The 22,045-nt window shown below is 50.2% G+C and overlaps 1 protein-coding gene across 5 annotated transcripts in view; it reads left to right on the forward strand.

Annotated features, from left to right (window-relative positions):
• Positions 1-22,045, forward strand: part of ZBTB16 (zinc finger and BTB domain containing 16) — a 188,634-nt gene that overhangs the window by 88,120 nt on the left and 78,469 nt on the right. For all 5 annotated transcript variants that reach the window (XM_042959571.1, XM_042959569.1, XM_042959568.1 and 2 more), the window contains one exon: positions 10,993-11,090. In XM_042959571.1, coding sequence (XP_042815505.1) covers positions 10,993-11,090 — 98 coding nt within the window. The remainder of the gene's footprint in view (positions 1-10,992; positions 11,091-22,045) is intronic.

Consider the following 22,045-nt stretch of genomic DNA (forward strand, 5'->3'; position numbering starts at 1 on the left):
TTAATTTTTCATTCGATTCTCTCTCTGGAATGAGCTAAATATAAATAGCCTTCTTTGGGATTTCTGTTAAACACAAGTGTGGCATGTCACGTCTGCAGACGAAGATGCTAGTTTACCAGAGGAGCCTTGGAAGTTTATCCGCTTCCCGGCTGGCTTCTACAGCAGAAGGAATCCTCATTCATTTATTCATTTAGTCCAAAAATGCACTGAGAAATCGGAACCCTGGTACATTGCCGAGGGGAATGTAAAATCATGCAGCCGCCTTAGAAAACGGTCTGGCAGTTAAAAGGTTAAAAACATAGTGGTACCGGATGACCCAACAGTTCCACTCCTAGGCATATACCCACGAGAAGTGAAAGTGAAAGCCCATGTCCAAAGATAAAACTTGTAAGCCAGTATTCTTGGCCACGTTATTCATAGCAGCCAAAAGGCAGAAACAACCCAGTGTCTGCTGACTGGCGAATGGGTCAATTACATGTGGTATGTCTATACAATGGAATATTATCTTGCCATAAAGAGGAAGGAAGCACTGATAAATGTTACTACATGGATGAATCTTGAAAACATCACGCTAAGTGAATTCTTGCAGACGTAAAAGGCCAGCCGCACACTGTATGCTTCCATTTGTATGAAATGTTCATAATAAGCAAATCCATGGAGTAGGATAGTAGATTAGGGGTTGCCAGAGACTGGGGGGTTAGTGAGGGGAAATGGGGAGTGACTGGTAATAGGTACAGGGTTTCTTTTGGGGGTGATGAGATCTTCCGGAAGTAGACGGTGGTGAGATGGTCGCACGGCTCAGTGAATGGACTAAAACCCCCCAAATGGTATATTTTAAAAGAGTGGATCTTACGGCATGTGGATGGTATCTCAGTAAAGCCGTTTCTTTAAAACAAATGCATTGAATGCCTGCTCTGTACCAAAGCAGCCTGGCACTGTGCCAGACTGTGAGGACGCAGCGGACAGTGGTCTCTGTCCAGGTGGCGTGCAGTCCAGGAGAGGTGAGGAACTCTCGTAGGAAACCCACTATGTTAACTGTAAGTTGTGCCAAGTGCTGGAAAGGGAACCAGTCAAGTGCAGTAATGCAGAGTAGTGTTGATGTATAACCCACCTTGACGGAGCACCGTTCAAGTGCAGTCTTACTTTTCCAGAGCTGGGCACGCACAGTAGGCTATTAACAGACGGAGTGTAAAATAGGAAGCATCAAGGGATGAGGGCGGTGTGCCTTCCCTGAGGTCTTCTCTGTAGGAGGTTATAAAGTTGCCCCGAGACTCAGCCTGTCTGTGGACCCTGGGTGTCATCATTTGGCTTCTGTTTTCCTAGCGGCTCCTTTCTTCTTGCTTTCCTCTGGTTAGGGTCCTGTGAATTCTGGGTGTGCTCTTAGTGCCTCCTTTCCTGCTGGTGGTTTTCCTGTGCCTTTTACCGGGGGGCTCTGGGAGAACATTCTGGGTGGGATGGATAGACCCTCTGCAGGTGGGCAAATGTGAATGTAGATCCTGAGGTGAGAAGTCTAGAGACTTCCACCTGCTCCCATGGGAGAGGAGAGTTAAGTCACTTGGCCTCCGTTTCCTCATCCACAAAATGGGGGTGGCACTTTCTTCCCCAGTCACAGGATGGTTGAGATGACCCTGAGCATCCCTTTCAAAGTCAGATGCGATCTACAAATGCATTAGCATTATTCTTAGAAAACCTCAGTTAACTAGATTTCTTTTTTACATTTTTCTGGAAGAAAAAAATAATCGGCAAAAGAGGTGGATATCTATTTTTTTTTTCCCTTTTCTTTCATTAAAATGACAGTAATTTCCACAGTGTGCTTTGGTGTCCCTACAGGTTCATCTGCCCAATCTCTTATCTTGTGTTCATAACTGATGTTGAGAAAGATGGCTCTAACGGCTTAGAATCCTCATAGAGAAGTAATTTAATTTTCAGTGTACTAAAGCAGAAAGAATGAGGCAATATACATTAAGGAGGTTTTCAGAGGGCTTTAATTCGAAGGGAACTTTCTTAGGCCCTTAATAAACCTCAGTTAATTTCCACAGTCTCTGAGGATCTGTGGCTGGTGTGTGGGATTTGAAGGTAGCATCTTGGCTTCGTGGCCGAAGTGAGAGTGTGTAAAAATGAACCTCGATTACCAGGAAACAATGCTGCCTCCCCACAGGAAGATAAAGGAGGAATTTGTAGCTTTTCAAATACCGTTTTCCGAGAAATTGTCTCTTCGTGCTGGTTAAGATGGAAGCCTCTTATGGGTGTGAGGGGCAAAAAACCAAAACGCCTGCTCATCTGGAACCATAGTTCAGTTCCCTTATAGGGCCTTTTAGGGTCTGGAGAGAATATTTGGGATTTATTTTTGTTTTCTTTGGGCTGACGTCACCACGCATGCATCCTGGTGCTCTGTTTTGGGTTTGGAAAAAGCTCTAAAAGCTATAAATCTTAAGGCATTTTACTATTTTTCTTCTTCCCTTTTCAAAAAGCACAACTTTCCTGGTTTCTTTAAAAAAAAAAAAAAAAAGAAGGAGAAAGAAAGAAAACTACAAAAGTGTGTATTGATTCCTTTCCCTCAGATCTTAACTGCCCACGCTGTAATACCTTGCTTACACGTGCCAGGTTTTTGTGCAGTTTTGCAACATCTCCTTAATCCAGTGAGCATAAATAGAACATTTCAATCATATTTGGCTACTAGGAACTTCACAGATAAGCGCGCTAAGACCTTGTTGAAAGAGACTGTATGAGATTGTGTGTGATAAGATCATCCTGTAGCCCGGCGCCCAAATGAAAAACTTTTGTTCTTGGTGAAATTTGTTGATGGAGATATTTCAAATAAATGACTTACAAGGACTCGGTCTTCTAAAACAAAGGCCCCGTTGCGTAACAGCCTGAAGCCCAGGCCTCCTGGTGCTCAGTGGCCACGAAGACCCTTCAAGGAGCATTTGCTGCAGGGAGATTAGCGTGCCCCTTTGTCATTTCTGACATGGTATTTTAACACCCACACGGGCAGCCTTATCGGAAAGCCCTGTACTTGGTGTGGTTATGGCCGCGGGGAATGCCATTGTCCTTTCCCCTGTTTTCAAGGCTCAGGACAGCTCCTTCCACTTTTTAGTCAGCTCCATGCGTGATGCATGGTCTTCTTCTAAGAACCCCATGGAGGCCTTCTCTTTCGGACAATAGAGACAGCTGTTCTTGTACGGATATGTGTGTATGTTGGAAGTGTTCTGTGTCTTTCTCTTTTTTTTTACCTCTATGTTTTTCTTTTTGCATTCCCCTTCATGTTGGTTTGTTCATTCATTTAGCAAAAATGCACCGAGTCCTTCCTCTGTTCTGGGCTCAATGATGGAGGCTGAGGGGTTGAATCAGGGATGGAGCCTTCATGAAGGTGGTTATAATTTGGTGAGCATAGGCTCCTGTCGGCCCCACAGCCTTTCAGTGTTGTCAGCCCGATTGGAAAGGACCTAAGAAATCCTCTAACTCAACCCTTGTATTATTGCAGAGGGCGTAAAGTGGAACCTCCAGAGGGTAAGTGGTTCGACCAAGGTCATTTGATGGTTACCAGCAGAGCTGGAGTGAACACTGGGTCTCCTGCGCACCCCCTCCCCCAGAAGAGTGTTTTAGCCAATGTGTTACACTTTTATTCTAGATCCTTGAGAAGATGTGCCTTCTTTGCTATTCTCTCCCTCTCCCTTTAAAAGGCCCCAAAGCAACCAAATGGCCACCATTTTCCAGAGCTCCCCTGGTCTGGGTTCCCAGGAGAGGGGCGCACTCTGTGGGTCCTGTCAGCCCTTATCTTGTGGCGTGGAAGGCGTTAACTAGCCCTCTGTTAGTTCTTGGTTGTTTTTTTTAATCTGTTGTTTGAAATCCTTGCCTTTTATTGGTATATTTACTTTATGGCATACATAAAGAGCTATATTAAAAAATAAATTGTGTTGTAAAAGCATTCGGTAATGTTTATTAATATTGACTAGTCAGGGAGCAAGGAACTCTATCGCTACAAGGATAATTTGTGGTAATACCAGCTCCCCATTCACAGCTTGTCAAATGACTGTCTAATCTCAACATTAAAAAAAAAAAGTGGGTAAAAGGATAATTTCCTTTATGCCTTGAGAAAATGAAAGTGACCCACTCCCCCACCAAGATTAGAACTAATCTTTCTCCCCCACCCCAACCCTGGGCAATCCAGGCCCCTTCTGTGATCCCAGGCAGTCCCAGGGCGGGGTTTCAGTGGCCAGGTATCCTTTTGTCTCAGGCTGGTTGGCTCCTGCTTACCTAGCAGTAGCTTCTCTCATAGCTCTGGTTGTCTGCACCTGTGCTGAGGGTTTAGGCGCAGAAATAGACACCTATTCCCTGTCCTCAAAGAGCTTCTAGCTTCGAAGAACTTCTACATGGCTTGTTCCTAAGGAGAATGATACTGGATGTGACTAATGACCCATTCGGACTAGAATGTGTCACTGATGGTAGCCGTAAGAGACCTTCCCTTGGGACAAGATGATGTCACCCTTAGAAGGTAGGAACATTCCTTGAGTATTCCAGTTGTCCTGGTTTAGGGCAGAGGCCTTCAGTAGAGCAAGCTCTTTTCAGAGTACCCCTTCCCCACAGAAAGGCATGTGTAGAAAGTTCAGGAGATTGAACTGAATATGGAAACACCTTGAAATCTCCCTGGAAGTTGCTCTGGGGAGCACATTCCTGATAGTCTGATAAGTTTTCATTCATGCCTTCTAAAAATTGGAGCCCAGAATGCTTTGGCTGTTTGGTCTTCCTCTTGCCATTTGAATTAAAGGTCAGTGGACATTGGAGGTGTGTTTCGAACTTACGAGTCTTAGAGAAAGGAATAAGCCCATTGCCGAAGTATATAAGCTCTTTCCTCTGTCCTCTCTTGGTTCTGTTTCTGGTTGGAGAGGTGAGCAAGGCCAGGGTGGAGTTCTCTGACCATGGTGCTTGGGAATCATTTGTTGCTTTTGAGACTGAGAGTCTTGGCAGAGCTCTGTGAAGGGACCTGCCTCGTCTCATGGCCACATGGGGCACAAGGCAGCATGCCATTGCCAGCTGGTCAGGTCCTGCTCAGGGAGAGGAAGAAGCAGGTGGTGTGGTGGTAGCTAGGTTCCCATGGTAAGAAGAGAACCTTGGAGAATATTGGTTTCCATGTGGGCAGCAGGCTTTGAGAGAAGAGCGTCATTTGGGATCTGACTCTCAGAATCTCCTGTCTTGTCCTTGCCTGTTTTGAGTACCCCTTAGAAGCACTGCATAGGTCAAGCTGATGGTCATGGGATCAGAAAGCAAAAGCCCCAGGCTTTAGGGTGGCTTCTGCATGTGGAACAGCTCAGACCAAGAAGGGGGTGAATTGTTGGAAGGACCGTGAAGGCTGCACTGGCCGGAGCCACGTGCTGTTCAGGGTATGGGATCACTTAAGCTGAGAACAAGAAAAATATGACCTTAAAAAAAGTCCTTATAAGATGGATTCCCCACTTTATTTTTCAAAGATGGGCAGTTCCCTCCCACTCACTTTCCCTGTGGACAGACTCAAGTTCTCACTGCTGGTCTACCTTGCAAAACTCACAGTTCAGGCACTTTCAGATCCCCAGGAGGAGAGGGAGGGAGAGAGGGAGTGTAGCTCTTGGGTTATTGGAACTGAATTCCCTCTCTAAACCTTCCTGTTGGCCTGCTTTGACTGCTTCTGTCTCTGGCCAAAGGAACTTGGGAAGAAATGGAATGTGGGCATTGCTGGGCCTGGAGCCCCCCTTCAGGCCCTTCTCCTAGCATTTTTCCTGTGGCCCTTGGCTCTGTGGGATAGAGACGGGCTGAACTCTTCCTGCAGAGAGTAGACACAGAAGGTGCTCTTAGGGAGCACTGTTACGGTCAGCTGGGTCTGGAGGGGAGGATGGAGTACGGCATGGGTCTCTCTTTGCTGCCACTCATTCTGCTCTTACGTTCTAGGTACACTGGGGAGATGAAGGCTCATCTTGAGAATGAGGGGTTGGTCTGAAGCTCAGGCTTTGTGTGGCTGTGAAATAGCATTGGCCTTCCTTTTGCAGACTTCAGGAGCCATAGGACAAGAGTTCAGCACTGGGTTGGAGGTGTCCACGAAGTTCTTGTGCTTGGAATGCTGTTAAAGATGAGAGGAGGGATGCCTCGAGCCTACCTTAGATGGAGGAGCTTCTTTAGCAGAAATGAGCAAATCCCTTCGAAAACTAGACCCTACGTGGGGCGCCTGGGTGGCTCAGCCGGTTGAGTGTATAACTTTAGCTCATGATCTCACTGAGATGATGACTTTAGGTCATGATCTCACTGCTCGTAAGTCCAAGCCCCACGTCGGGTTCTGTGCTAAAGCTCAGAGCCTGGAGCATGCTTCAGATTCTGTCTCCATCTCTCTATACCTCCCCTCTTGCTGTCTCTGTCTCTCTCTCAAATATGAAATAAAAAACATCAAGAAAATTTAAAAAATTAAAACTAGACCCCTTGAAGAAGAGGGAAAATCAACATGGCGTCTGCCGTTACGTAGTTTATAGTCCAGAGCAGACAAAATCTGACTTGTCAGACTCCCAGTAGCACAGAGATGGCTCGATGTATCTTGCTAGCTTGATTTGACTGGCGAGGGTTGTGTGGTTGAGAATCAGTGAGAAGGAATGAGTCTTTCTCTCTGGTTACTTGTTAAAAGGTTCAGATTTGCTTAGTTCTAATTTCTCATAATGATTCAGCTCTCTTGAGAAAATAGCTAGAAACCTGCCAAAGGTTAATTTTTTCTTTGTCTTTTTGGACATAATTGAAAATCTGTTCCATTCAAGATGGGTTTGCCCAGTGGGCCAATTGTGGGCCGTGCTGGGACAGCACTACCGCTTGGCGGGAGGAGGTGGGGAGGGCGTGGCGGGGACTTGACGCATGAGTGGGGATGGATCCTCCAGCAAGCATGGAACAGAAGTGTTGGGGCCATGCTGAAACTGGGTTACTCTGAAAATGGCGTTCAGCAACAGGACTGCTTCTCAAGGGAGCGTGAAACCGAGGGACTTATGCAGACAGGCACAAAGATGTCCCCACCTGTCCTTCCTTCCTGTGCTGTAGTGGAGGCTGGTGACCTCAGATGGCCATGAGCAGTTAGACCTTGCGAAAAGACAAGACCAGACTGGGAAAACATGTGTGTGTGGTGAGGAAGAGGGAGGTGGACAGAATTTCCATTTTCATCAAAATGACTTGCATAGTATAGTGGTAGTGGCGGGGGGCAAGGCAGGGGTTGTGGTCTGCAGAGTGAGAGACCATGGGTTCATACAAATTGCACTTTTGCTCAGAAGCCAGCTGGAATTCTATTTCCTCCTTGGTCATTCTGCAGGCTGTACAGAGAGTCTGCTGGTAGCCAAGTCTCTTGAAGGCATTCAGATTCTTCTCTGGCGTTTCCTTTTTCTATGGGTTGGAAGGGTTCACCTTTCCATTCCACATCCTTCCTTTGGGGCTCTGAACAGTAACGAAAGATAGGAGCAAACCAGTGCTGGGCTTCACTCAACTCCTAGGGCTATGAAGTGCTTCCTTGTTCTCTTCTGAACTTAGTGTGCTTTGCCCTTGTCTCTCTGGCAGTGGGGCAGGACTTTTGTCCTTGTACTTGGTGTGGATCACATGGATGCCACACTCACCTCTGGCAACCTGTGTGGGATGCTGAGTTAGTGGGTCAGGTACAGGGCAGTGTCCTTACCCCAAGGATCAGACAAGATAGGACATCTGTGTCTCTGAAGGCTGAGAAATGCGTGGCAGCGGAATGGTTCCAAAGAAAGGCTGCTGATGGGTTCCAGAAGTTTCTTTCACTGAAAAATAGACCACAAGTGAGTAAAGGAAGAAACTCAGGTTGTCTGGATTAGAAGGTTTTAAAATGAGTATCGATTTTAGGGTTGGGTGTCGATTTTTGTTTAGGCTATCCTAGCCTGGCTGCCTAGGTGTCATGGGACATCGCACAGTGGAATGTGGTTCAGAGAGAATAATAATAATAATGCCCTTTAGGGAAATTCCTTGGAAACTAGGCAAAATGATAGGAAGAAGATCTTTTTAATAATGTTTGTTTATTTTGAGAGAGAGTGCGTGCGCATGTGAGCACTCTCTTGCCTGCAAGCGAGAGAGGGGCAGAGAGAGAGAGAGAAAGAGAGAGAGAGAGAGAGAGAGAGAGAGAGAACACGTCCCAAGCAGAGCCTGACGTGGGGCTTGATCTCATGAACCATGAGATCGTGACCTGAGCCAAAATCAAGAGTCAGACTCTTAACCGACTGAGCCACCCAGGCACCCCATGAGTAAGAGTTTTGACTGTTAAAATTTAGGTTCCATAAGGGATCAAAGCCTTAGAAGTCCCCCATATCCCTTCACAGGCGAAAAAGATGCAGAGAGGTTGTTACAGCATGATTTGTCCAAGGTTATAAAGCAAGTTAATGGCCGAGTAAGGCTGAGGAGCCAGGTCTTCTGGCTGCTGGCCCCGCAGCCTTCCCTGTACCTTGCTATCTCTCCAGCAAAGGGCAAGAGGCTACCACCTTTCACACCAGGCTAGTCCAGTGGCCCAAGAAAGTCACTTTCACTGATTGCCAGGCAAATCCATTCACATCCAGAAGAAAGGCAGTGGGGTCACCCAGAAAGTATTCATCGGGGTCAGAGATTTGGTCTGGAGCCTACAGGGAGAAGAGGTGGGTTGGGATGCTTACCCTGGTTGATGGCTGCTGATACTGGAAGACTGGTCACTCCAGGGTCCTTTTGGGAAACCTGTCTAAATAGGTGCTGGTCCTCCGCTTAGCTGCTCCCTGAGAGGTGGGCACTCCTGGAAGGTAAGAAATCACGAGTGAAGAAAAAGATGGAAATCGATGGGATGGAAACCCATGCCCTGCCCTCCACCACACATGACCGTGAATGCGTGCAAGAGGTTCACCGGCCGAACCATTTGTGAATTGAGTTTTTGCTGCTCCACAGAACATGTCTTAGGAAAGCAAACATTTGCCATGCCTGGGTGAGTGGCAGGAATACTGTCTATCATGTGTTTACACGCACACATACACACTTAGTTGCCTGGGCATGTGTTTAAAAACATGGTTTGCCCAGAACGCTATTAGGACATGTCCCAGTGTCCAGCATTGTGAAATCTATTTGGAGTTAAGAATGTTCAGTTAAAATGTTCTGTACGGTTACTATTTCCCAATTGGGTTGGATCAGCCATGGCCAGGAGTAAGATAATATGGGGGTGGGGCGCACTACAGTATCAGGGATGAGGGTGTGTGTGTGTGTGTGTGTGTGTGTGTGTGTGTGTGTGTGATTGAGAAATTATTTGTTGCTTTTGGCAAGGAAGTAAAGGGAAAGCGAGCAAACAAAACAGCCTGATTGAGAAAGAGTTCTGTGAAGGGGGCTGGGCATGGACATGGCGTGCCATCCTCAAGCCACTGTGGCCCATAGACTGTGGCACTCAGGAGGCTCACCTGGGGGCCTGCGTGGTTTTGACTTACCACTGAGTTCTCGTTAGGGGATTTGGAAGGTGGTGGCGGCGGGTGGCTCGGTGTAGTGGTCGTGATCTGGGCTCCGAGGCTCAGATCCGGGTGCTGCTGACTTGGGCGTGTAACACTTCCCCTCCACACCCGCGGTCTTGTGTATATCAGTACCAGCAGCTCTCCAGCCTTTTACCGTGATCCTAGCCCGTCACCGTCTGATTGCAATGGGTTGTCGACTCCAAGGGGACTTTGTATGCTCTACTCTCTGCCCTACTGCCATCAGCTCGTGCCTCTGGCTGCCGTTCCCTGCTCTGTTCCGTAGGGCAAGAAGGTACAGAGACGGGGGCGGAGGTGGATCCCGGATCTGGCAGTGGCAAGTAAGGGCCTGAGAACAGGAGTGTGGGTGGGAAGAAAGTCAGTGTTCAGGCCAGATGGCCCACACGCCAGCCAGCAGCTCAGATCCTTGCCGGCCTACAGCACATAGACCTTCTTCCCACCGCTCAGCTCTTTGCTACCCGCCTGCTCCCCTGCATCTTACCCGACTCGGCTGCCGGCCTCTGACAGAGCAGAGGCAGGCCTCTGACTTTCGCCTGGGGCGAAAGGTCCAGCTCGGGATCGGAGCTCTGTTGCAGACTGGGCCTCTGGCCAGTTGTTACCAGGACCTCTGTCGTCTTGGGGTGGTCCTGTGTGTCAGGCCCGACTCAGAATTGCAGTGTTGGTAAAATGAGATGAAGGGTGTGAAAGCACCTGGAAAACCAAATGACCGTTACCCTCCGCACCATTCTGCATTTGTAGGGTGATGTTACCCAGTTTCTTGAAATCTTCCTGTCAGGGCTCAACCTCTGGTCAAAACAGAAGGAAGACGTCTTCTAAGCTGGGCCTTAGGGGAAGGGCATGCGTGTTAGAGACACATACGTGCGGCTCTGAGAACATCTGGATGCCCCAAGAGAGAAGCGGCTTTATTGTGCCCATAAAGGCACCGATTCATTAATAAGCTTATTCGGAGCCTACTATGTGTCAGTCACTGTCGTGGGAGCTGGGGATGGGAGAGAGAAAGGGTACATGTGCTACCGCTTCAGAGTCTGACGGTGTCGTGGGGGAGCTCGGCACGTGCACAATTGCAGCGCAGTGGGGGGCATGACCTGACCGAGGGGAGCAGAGGCCCGGTGGCCTCCGAGGACGCCCAGTGCTGGTTCGACAGTGAGCGTTATGTCTGACTGACTGTCCCGTGCTTCTTCCTTCTCACCCTGAAATCGGATCTGATTTCTTTCCCCCCTTGGTCTGTGTGCCAGTGGGTAAAGCAGTAGGAAGTGCCCTGTTCTCTAGCTCTTGGACAAGACCAGGAATAGATTCTTCCTTGGCAGTGGTCCCTGGGAAGAGGGGCACGTTCGGCTGTCTGAGCATGTGGGGATGTCTCCGTCAGTGCCCATCTGTAGCCCCCATGCCTTCCACCTCCCCTCCCTCCTGCCCACCTACTGGAGGGATGTCCGCAGAGCCCCCAGGTGAGGGTGGGCCTGCCTCCTGTCCAGCCAGAGCAGCCGCAACCTATTTTTTCCTCTCCCTACAGGAAGCTGCACAGTGGGATGAAGACGTACGGGTGTGAACTCTGCGGAAAGCGGTTCCTGGATAGTTTGCGACTAAGAATGCACTTACTGGCTCATTCAGGTAGGCGATGCTGCCCTGACTGGCCCATTTGAGCCCAGGCAACTGCCCCTGCCCTCGCTCAGAGCCCGGATGTCCCCACTGCCAGCCGGGGCTTGTGGTCCACCGTGTTTCGTGGATGCTCTCTCCAGGTTCATGGAGCAGAGAGTTCGTCCTAATGGTGTGACCGTCCACACAAACCTGTCCTCGTGCTCTCTTGGGATTCCTAGGGCTTTGTTAGCCCCCAGTGCCCTGTGTGTGATCTCCCTTCCAAAAGCACACGACAATTGCATTAGCACAACAGTTGTGGCATTCGGTTCTCAGTGTCTCATGAATCTGACTGTTGGGGTCATGTTAATACGGGAGCCTTTAATTGAACAGGTTAGGAACACAGAGCTAGTTACCTCGTGCTGTCTTTTGCAAGGTAGTTTTACCCAGTTCCAGGGGGTTGGCTGTGTGGCTGCGGGGGGTTTTGCCCATGTTTGGGGCAAAGCTGCTCTGTTCCCCGAAGCACGGGAAACGGAGTGGTACCTGGCATGCAGCGTGCCCAGCTCTCCTTGGCGGAGGGAAGGATACACCGGGTCTGATGGTGCTGCTCTGAGGCCAGCGGGGTGTCTGGGTTCAGTTGCAGAGGCCTTCAGACTTCCCTGTCAGGGCCAGTGCTCTCTTCTTCTGATTCCCATGCCTTTCAACCTTAGGGTCACATTTTGGGGGAGAGTTGAGGCCATCTTCTTACTGACACGTGTGGGTGTCTTTGTCCCACACTGCGCCCAGCACTAGTGAAGTGAGCACGGGCTTTGGGGTTAGGCACACGTTCAAACCTCGTCTGTAATACGTGCTTTGTGACCTGGGGTGGATCTGTCCTCTGAACCCCGTTTTGTGCATCTGTAAAGGGCAGGTGTTGCCTAACTTGTGTCCTTTTTTTAAAGAAACTGTGGGACAGAATGTAGGTTAAAAGCATCTGTTGTACATGCCCTGGCATATATGTGGTGTGTCGTAAATGGCGATTTTCCATTTCACCTTCCTTTTCCCCCACATTGCCCCTGGAGCATGTTCCCATCACCTTACCCCAGAAGCTTCTGGTCTGGCTGGCTGTTTGCAGTCTGTCTTCCCGTGGCTCGCACGGTCATGTCAATGCTGTTTGGTGCTTTTTATGCTTCAGTCACCACAGTCTGGCTGCAGAGCCCGTGTGGCTCGGTGCTGCATGGGATGCTCTCTCCCTGGCCCTCACGGCGTCTCCTCAAGTGCCCCAACCCCTTCCAGATCCAGGCACTGTGCCACGCCAGGTGGTGTCTGTCTCAGCACGCGCTCTCTGTCCGCACATCTTCGTGTGTTCCGTTCTTCTCCCGGGGGGGTCGCCCACCCTCACCCCTTGTTCCACTGAACCGTCCTCATCCTGCCCACCCATCCCACATTGGCCTGGAGTCCTGAGTCCATATACCCTTGTGTCCAGCAGCTGCTCGGGACTCATGGACTCCTTTTGTCCTGTTTTTATAAATTGCACCCTGTATCTTTTCGCTTCCCTTCAGTTTGGTAGGTTGTTTAGGGTTCAGTGTGGGGTTTCAAAGCTGTCTGCCAACCGGCTTGGCCACCCCCCAAGTGCCAAGAGTGTGGGTCTTCTGTTTTATGTGCTTCCTGGTGCGGGCCCCTGTGTGGTCTCCAACAGTGAGGTGCTGGACACTTCCACGCGGGTAACACACTTTTCAGCCTGTGGTTAAAGCTTCCTCGCCCACTCCGGAACTTGGCCCAGCGAGCATCCTTCCTCCTTGCCCCTTCCTTGAGTCCAGCACGCTAGCCAGACCCGTCTCGTCTGTTGGTTTGCTCCCCGTGCATACTGACACAGCTTGCTTTCTGGGCTCCGTGGCTTTGTTCACCCCCTTCCCTCTGCTTGAATAACCCTTCCCCGGCCTTGCCGGATCTTCTGAGGTCCCGTAGCAATGCCATCCTCCACACTTCCCCACCTTCAGCCAGGAGCAGTCCTGCCTGCTTCTGGGTGTCCGCATTTCTTTATCTGAAGCTCTCCGGGCACAGTCTTTCTTCTTTGTGCTGTGGTTGTTTAGGGACCTGCCTTATCTCCCCTCCTTGGGAGTCCGGGGTAGAAATTTGGAAACCTACCTCCTGCCCACGTTATCGTGGGCAAAAAACGTAAGCTTTTGGAGCCTCTGTATCCTCATCTGTAAGATGAGAGCGCTTGACTCTACCTTGGAGAAATTGTGAGGCTCACCTCAGACCCTGAGCACTAGGCCTGACCCGTGATAGGCTCTCTGTAAAAGTAGTTTCCCTCTCCCTTCGTTCTTCTGCTGGGCTGTAAGCTACTGGGGATGGGGTGTCCCCGTTATGTACAGCACATTGCTAGGCACGTTATTGGAGTCAGTAGATGGTGGTCAGATGAGTGAGTGTGGCCTGGGAGGGCTAAGACTGTGTCAGGGGAGCTCCAGTCTCCTGCCCGCTCCCTCCTACAAGAGGAATGGTTTAGACTGTGACCCAGAGGTTCACTGGTGGGAGCCCGCCGACCCGTATCGGCTGAATGTGAGCGAGCTAGTCTCTGCAGCGTTGGTGGCTTCAGTGGGAGTGGCAGAGAGGAGAGGCACTGCTTATGCACTTGCTGGTGGGCCCAGAGCCCCCAGTTCAGACAAGATGAGTGACTTTGCACCACCCCCTCCGGAGCCAGCCACCGCCTAGGGATGTGCTCTGCCTGAGATGCCACTTTGGGCTCCCATGGTCTCCTCCGGATGTCCTGGCAGCTTTGGGAGCTGGGTCCTGTCTCCCTAGGCTTTCTTCTCCATTCATATCTTACTCGACACAGAGTCTGATTGTGCAAAATGACTTGTCTCTCTGAAACCCACTTGCCAGTGTCCTTGGAAGAGAGGATTTGGCCGGGGGAGGGGGGGAGGGTCATAGTGCTTTCATTCACCTTTGCAAACAGCTCCTTGCCTGCAAAGGAGCTAGATATTTCTGTTCTCTGCTGCTCCTTTCCGTGTCGTTCTCCCGCGTACCTGTCGCCCCTGCGTTGGGATGTCTTGAAAATAAAATAGCAACACGAGCTGAGAGGGAGGCTGGACCACTTCCTGAATCATTCACGCCCCCTGTGAAACAGTGAAGGCCCCAGAGGAGGGGTGTGGAGGGCCAGGCAGCAGTGCCGGGTCTCCTGTCGGATTCTAGGGGCCAAGGGAAGTGGGGTTTTACACGTTCTGACTCCTCTCTCCATTGCACGATCACAGAACTCTGTTGACGGTTTAGAGGACTCGAGATGTTTCTTGCTGCCCGGCTTTGCAGGCTCCCTGCTGGGAGCCGTCAGCAGGCTCCGGCCCCTGAGCATGTGCTGTGCAGACCCACTTTACAGACCGCCCCCGAGGGTTGGGGCCGCACTGCAGAGCCTAGCAGAACAATAGATGCTCCAGGACCTCGGGGACCATACCAAGGGGCAGGCCGTGGAGAAGCGAGTCTGGGATCTGGGTGCGGGTCCCGGTGCCCCCGCCTTCCCCTGAATGTGGTTGCTGCCCTCGGACCAGGCACATTCCTGCTGTTTTCTTGTGCTCGGCCGAGCTTGAACGGTGCTCCTCCTGGCTCACTTCCTTGCTGGGCGCGCTGGCTGCCCCCACCCCCTCTTGGCTAGCGTGGCCTGTGTTTGTTATTGTAGTTCTGGCACCCGGCCAGGCCTGGCTGTGAGCCAGCCTTGTGGGTACAGTGGGTACAGTGAGTGCTGAGCCAAGTTTGTCATCATATGCGATTAATTTTTTTTTTTTTTTCTAATCTGGTAGGGGTGGGGTGAAGGAGGACGCAAGACGGGAGCTGCTCTGATGCTTGAGAACAGGCCGCGCGGATTTCTGCGGAGATGTTATTTATGAAAGAATGAAACGCTCTGGCTTGCTCTTCCTTCTTGTCTCTTGCCCCTTCTCACGTTGTCTTCCTCTCCTCTGCGTTTCCCTATCTGAGGAAATCAGCCTGTAGGAGACCGACAACATGAGGTTTTATTTTCAGTGACTAGAATACTAAATTTACACTCCTAAATCAGTTTTCATTGTGTTGAAATCGACAATTTGTTTAATTAGAAGTTTGCCCTGTAGGAGGCCCTTCTTGGAGACACTTCTTTCTTTCTCTTCCCCCCTCTCTCTCTTTCTCTCTCTGTCTTTTTTTTCCTTCCTTTTTTAAGACCCTAAATGGTAGTAGTGAATGTTCAGTTTAATTGAAGTTTTTATTTCTATTTGAGTGCGTTAACTAATCAAGTGTTTATGAGATATACCTGATGATAACGATAAGTTTAAATGAACAAATAACCTAACTCATTAACTAATGAGGATAGATCTGGCCACACCCTGCGTTCCCAGAGGTGCGTTTGGGATGGGGACGGTTTGGGGAAAAAAACAAGGCCTGGTGGGAGGAGTGACCACCTTGGATGCTTTGCAAAGCTGCTCCTCCTGGGCTCGCTCTGACAGCTCCCTTCCCACCCTTTGCTGCGGGAATCGGCGACCTGCTGTCTCCTTGCCACTCCTTGCTGTCACTGAAGAGGTGATTCCTGGCTGTGAGATGTGCACGCAGAGACCGCAGACCCAGGCGGTGGCTCGGGTTGGTTCTGGGATTTGCTGGTGTAAGGTTTCCCATTAGGTAGGATTTCCCACGGCTTGGCTGCAGTACTGGTGGATTGTAAGTGAGCACACCCAGAACTCCTTGCTCCTGTTTTTGACTTGACTGCAGGCTGTTGAGGGGTTTGCAGGTTTCTGTGGCCTGCCCCTGTCCTGGGAGCGTCATTCGTTTTTGCAGCCAGCAGACATTGACTAAGCACCACTGGAGAGAGCTTTACAGCATCCCTGCCCTCAAGGAGCTTACGCCCAGTAGGAGAGATGTTTGACTGAAATGACCAAAGAAGGTGTTGGACACAAAGAGTCAGGGAGAATTCTAGGAGGAACTTGCAGGAGGAGAGTGTCCTTTCCAGAGGGTGGTAGAACTTAAAATGACTGGTGGGAATAATGGAATTTTGAAAGGAACTGGTAGGGGAGACCCAAGCCACCACGATGACATGCAGTGTAGCCGGGATGTACAGGCTGTGTTGGGGTCGGGGGCGGGGTGGGGGGGGGAGAGGGTAGGCTATGGAAGGGAGGGATGAGGTGAGATTGTGGGGGCCTTGAGTAGCAAAGCAATGTGCACTTTACCTGCAGCACTGGAGAGCCACTGGAAGGTTGAATAAGGGAGTGACACTTTTTTTTTTCCTGGAAAGAAAGGACTGTGGGCTTTTTGATGTAGACTAGCCTGGAGTATAGGATTTATAAGACCCCTTGGAGAAATGGCATGCCTGACAATCTTGGGGTGTGGTTGGAAGGTAGATAGGCCCGTGCCTCTAGTCCCGATTGAGGGTGGCCTTTCTTTGGGAGTCCAGTCCTGCCAGGGATCAGTAGGTCCCCTGTTCTCCATCCTCCTGCCCTTTTCTGGGCGCCATGAGCCATGGCTGTTGAGAAATCTCCCCTGATACCAGTCTCGTCCCCATCGTCGGAGCCACTGGGAAGGAATATGGTCTTTGGCTGATGGATTTTCTGATTCCAGCAGCAGCATGGGGGTGGCCAGGGCATATCATCAGGGGCCTGGGTCATCCGTCTGACAGAAAAAGGGCTGGAAGGGTTGGGACCAGAAACCAGATTGGTTCTCTCATGCTTTCCCATGTCCTGGTCCAATGGAAGGGGGAAAAAAATTACAGATGTCAAAGACCTGTGGATTGTACTTGTTCCTTTTTTTTTTCTTTTCGGAACACTGAGCTTTGGGGTTCAGGGTCTTCCCAGAGACAGGGCAAGTGGGGAGGGGGGAGCCTGGCAGCTGGATGGTTCCCTGTGGTGGCAACGTATGGTCCCCAGGCTGAGGATTGGAGAGGCGTCTTAGGGTTTAAAGGTGGCCTCTCAGGACTTGCTTGTCTCTGTCACCTCTCTCTTGCCAGATAGGTATCTGCTAAGAGCAAGAGATTGGGTGTTATCCAGGCAGGTCTGAGCTGTGGTCAGCTCATCCCCTCTCTGCCTGCTCTCAAGTGAATGTCGCGGTCTGTTCGTCAGAGTAGCTTTCTGCCATCGGGGTAAACCAGAAACTTCCTCAGGTCCTGTATCGCCCTCGGCACGCCTTCAGAAGCAGGCACCATGGAGGTTGGGGTTAAGAGCACAGAGAGGGTCAGACAGAAGAGGCTCAGAAGCCCACTGTCTTCCCTTCAGTGGGTGGTGGTGACGGGGTGCAGAATGAGGGGAAGAGGGAAGAAAGCAGCCACTCTCCCTGGCTCTGTCTTGAACACACTGCGCTCCCTCCCCCCCCCCCCCCCCCCCCCCCCCCCCCCCGCTCTGAATTTGGCCTGCTTCCCGAACTTTTTCCCAGAGTGGTGTCGTCACTGGCCTGCCGGCAGGTCTGGATGTTCTGCCAGCATTCCAGAGAGTTTATGATCGCTTGCAGATGTGCCTCCAAGAACACACTGTACCCAAAGCAGAAATTAATGCAGGCTTGACTGCTGTCCAAGCCCATACACGGGAGAGAGGAAAAAGAAAACAAAAACTGTTTAATGCTGTTTATAAATTATACACTGGCTGATGAAAAATACATTTCTTCCCCCCCTCTGCCCCCTTCCTCACCGCCCCCCCCCACCCCCGCCCCTTCTCCCTCTTTGCCTCAAGAGCCTTAAACTGAGACCAGAAGAATACGGTTTTGCTTTTTAGCTCCTGTTTTGGCTAGGATCCGAAACCCAGCTGCTGATTCACAGCCAGAGTATTTTTCCCCCTTTACCTGATGAAATATACTGATTTTTCCAGCCCAGATGGGGTGCTTTTGGATTTGTTGCCTCTGTTTTTTTTTTAACTTTTTTTTTTTTTTTTTTTTTTTTTTCTGGCTAGGGATTTTGTTTACAGCAAATGACAGGTCCTGTAACAGCACTGGGTATGATGCTGGCCCCCGGGGCAGGTAAAGCCCCAGGTCTGTCCACCCTGGTGCTGCGGGGTATGTGTGCTCTGAAGATTGTACGTCAGGCCAGCCGAGCAGAGGAAGTTCGCCAAGTTCAATGCAGGTCATTGTATTAAACAGCGTTCCTCCACTTCTCTTGCCCCCGTGCACCTACAGCCCCTGGGTGAAGAAGGGTTCACATGTTCCTCCCCCCAAATACACACGTCTCTCTCTCCATATGGTGCCTTAGCAGGGGTTTGGGAAGCTCGTTGCCTCTACCCCTCTGGATCCCAGCCTCTCTCCCCCTACGCTCTGGTCCCCCGTCCCAATTTATTCTATAAATTCGCTTCCACATTATGTCTATCCATTTACATGGCTTTTGTGTTTTTTTAATACTGCTAATGTTTATCATTTGCCCAACAGGCTCGACAGATTTTGCTTCCTGTCGAGCACTGAGGCTTTAGAGCCCCCTCGTTGCTAAGTAGCAGTCTCCCTGTACTGTAATGGGCTGATTTTGTATTCCGTTCAGCGCGGTATCTTATTTTTGTATGCAAGACAAAGTGTTTTGATGGGGGACGATTGCGGCAGTGTCTGGAGGCTGTTTGGAGTTTTATGGGCTGTACAGTACACTGTGTGCTCTCCGAACAGAACACAGGCTGTTGAATTTTGGATTGGATTTGTCATTTTTCCCCCCTCAGAGAGGAGCTTGTCAGATAGAACATTACTTTAAGGGTGGAGGAAAGAAAGTAGAAATTATGTAATAACCTTCTCTCTCTTTCTCTGCGTCCCTCCCTCCGTCTCTCTCTCTCTCTCTCTCTCTCTGCGTGTGTGTTTATTTCTGATTTTTTCAACCCCAAAGTAGGGTGGTTTCTCCCCCCACGCACCCCCTCCCAACACCGTAAGACTTTGTAGAGCTGGGTGATGATATTCTTATGGGGAAATGAATGCCCCCAGAGACATGGATGCCAGGACATCTGTCTGTCTGCTGTTTATTCTTACATTCTCTCCTTTTCTCTCCCTGGCTCCTTCTGTCCTCCCTAAGTTCTGGGCTGTTTGGCTGGCCCTTGCTTTGGTATGAGGATGAGTAGATCATGGGGTTGTAGGTAGGGTAGGGTGATGGTGTAGGCTCCATCCCAAGGCAATGCCATTTTCCTGGTTCCAGGGCCCTTTCACCTGCCTTTTGCTTCCCAGACGCACCCCCTGCCAGGATTCTGGGGCGGTCGGTCATCCAGGGCTCTCCTCCGTGGCCCTCACATCCCGCCCCCCCCCAGCTGCTATGCCTGGGCCCAGTTTGCGGGGTTGGGGGATGTCCTTCTTAGCGCCCTCTTCTGGGCTCTCTGTGGTGGCAGGAGGCTATTTTTCAGGGTGGCTCTTCTCTCCTTCCATTATTTCCCCGTCTCCTCTCACACCATCTCTTTGTCTCTGTCCTGGCATCTGCGTCGACCTCAGCCCTGTCCTGATGCTCTTCTGTATGTTCTTTCTCCTTTCTTAGATCTTCATCTGTCTTTGTCTCCATCCGTCTTGGTTGATCTTCTGTCTCTCTCTCCTACTCCTCAAAGCTTTTTAGCTTGGAAGTTGGACGAGGTTGGGGTGGGGGAACAGAATGGCCCTCTGGCCCAGAAGGCCTGGGGAGGACTCCTGAGTGAGTGCCCAGAGAGTGCTCCCAGAGCCTGGACCCTTGTGTGCTCCTGCCCTTGCCTCTCGGGGACCAGCATGGATCTTCTCTGGCTTTGCTTCTGCTTTTCCTGGGTCCCTGGATGTGTCTTCAACCTGAGCCAAGCACGGACGCATGGATGCACGGGGTTAGGTTTTGCAAGGTCCGTATTGGACTTTGCTGCGGAAAAAGCCCATCTTGCTGCCGCTGTGCTCACCGAGGTCTGTACCAACCACCTGAGTGCAGTGCCCGCTGGGCGCCATGTGGTTTGTGCATCCTCACATGCCCATGACCTGGCATAGTGCCTGGCATATAGAAGCATTTTGATAAGGAATCGTGGAGTAAGTGAATCCCCAGTTACTACAGCGATCGTGTTCCTGGGGCAGACCTAGGTTTGCTGGGGCCTGAGGCTTACACAATTTGGGGAGCCATCTCTCGGGAGAAGATTATGAATTTTAAGTGTTAGAACACTTGCGTCCGGAATGGGCTGGGGCCCTTAGGGAGGGGCCTGTGACTTTTCAGCTTTATTTGAATGTATGTGCTGCTGTAAAGTGAGCACCCAGCTTTATTCACTTCAGGGAGAACTGGCTTCTTTGATCTGCTGTGAGGAGCTGCTGGTGGAGGGTCCCACCGTGGGAGTGAGTGAGTAGCGAGATTCAAAGCTAAGGACAGGATCTGCTCAGTTCTGGGGTCCCCCGAAATGTGGCAGCTGTGGTCACAGGCCTCAGGTTTGCGTTTCACAAGGATGAGACAGCTCCTCCTGCCTTTGGTAAACTGCCTCTGGTCACAGTGGACCTAGAAGCTTCTTTGTATTTCACGCTCTCTTCTCCCTGAGGCTGGTTGGTGGGGACAGACACTGTGTCCCACTCACCTAGTGCCACCAGGGAGATCAGTACGCATGGTAGTATCCTGGCCTCCAAGCCAACCTTCAGTGACTGTCCGTGAAATGACATGACAACAGCCCTTTTCCTCGGTGCCTGGTCTGCTTCGGTGTCTGCCTTTGGTTCTGCTGGGCAGAGCACTGGTTCTCTTATGGGTGTGTGTGTGTGTGTGTGTGTGTGTGTGTGTGTGTTGTTTGTCTTGGAAGGGGTCATGAAGGTGATGGGCCCTGGAGGTGATGGCAAGTGTACATAAAGGTCTGGGAGTCCATTCGTTGGAACTTCCAGACACCCCAGTTAATTATGGCCCTGGAGAAAGCATAGTTGGTCGGTTCTTTGGGAAGAACACTATTTACTCCATGGAGGCTATGCAAAAGCTACAGTTAGGTTCCCAGAAATGAGGGGCAGCTGTGTGTGTGTGTGTGTGTGTGTGTGTGTGTGTGTGTGTGTGTGTGTGCGTCCATGTGCATGTATGAGAAAAAAAGAGATGGAGAAGAAACGTTTACATGAAATACTCAAAATTGTTCCTTTGCTGTAATGGCCCCGCACAGACCATTACCTTGCAGATTTAAAAACTAAATGAGCTCATCATATCTAGTGACTTCCACCGACATTCATGCTTGATTGCAAAGCCTGCGTTACCTTTGAATTTCAACTTCATTGTTTGTTATGAATTCCTGAATGTGGGCGGTGTGTTTCCCCCTCTTGGATTCAACCAGGAGCATGATTTGATTTTGTGTTGTGGATGCGGGAATGTTTCTCAACAGGACCCCACTGAAGAACCTTTTCATTAAAAAAAAAAAAGCCTCGTGACCTCTAGGGCTGAATCTGGAGTTTCTGAGGAATCCAGTGTGCTGAGGCGGGACGTGGGTTGACTTTGGAGGGGGCTGACGTTTTGCATTTTTTAATCTAATAATTTGAGTTTCATGTGAATGATTCTGCGTGCCGTGCGATACTCTGCATTTTCTTAACTGTCTCTTCCACTTTGGGTAAAGGAAAGGAGGGAAGAAGTACCAGCAGCAGCATTCTGTGGGCAGAGGAAGAAAACAAGAGAATGGGGCAGAGAACGGGCTAAATTTAAAATTGTAATTGGCTGACTTCCACTGGCTTGCGGGTGTTTTAATGACTCATAATAACTTCATTTAAAACCAGCTGAGCAGAAAATAGATTGGAGAGGAGCCTCGGGCCATTATGGATTTGTTTTTTTTGACAAGCTCGGTTTTGAGCAGCCAGGAAGGCTCTCAGAGAGGGCTTCGCTGTGTTCTCTCTCTCTCTCTCTCTCTCTCTCTCTCTCTCTCTCCCTGTCTCTGTCTCTCTCTCTCTCTCCCCCTCTCTCTCCCTCTGTCTCCCTCTCTCTCTCCCTCTCTCTCCCTCTCTCTGGGCTGGTGGTCTGCCCAGGAGAGATTGTATAGAAACCAGGGCTGTTTTTTTTTCACCCCCCACTTTTTTTTTTTAAACTGATTAAAAATAGATGCCTTGAGGTATTATTTTAGCATCAGTAGGATTTTTTTTTTTTTTACTTTTGATGTGGTAAATGGAACATAAAT

Source organism: Panthera tigris, chromosome D1 (genome assembly GCF_018350195.1).
Source record: "Panthera tigris isolate Pti1 chromosome D1, P.tigris_Pti1_mat1.1, whole genome shotgun sequence".
Classification (NCBI taxonomy): Eukaryota; Metazoa; Chordata; class Mammalia; order Carnivora; family Felidae; genus Panthera; species Panthera tigris.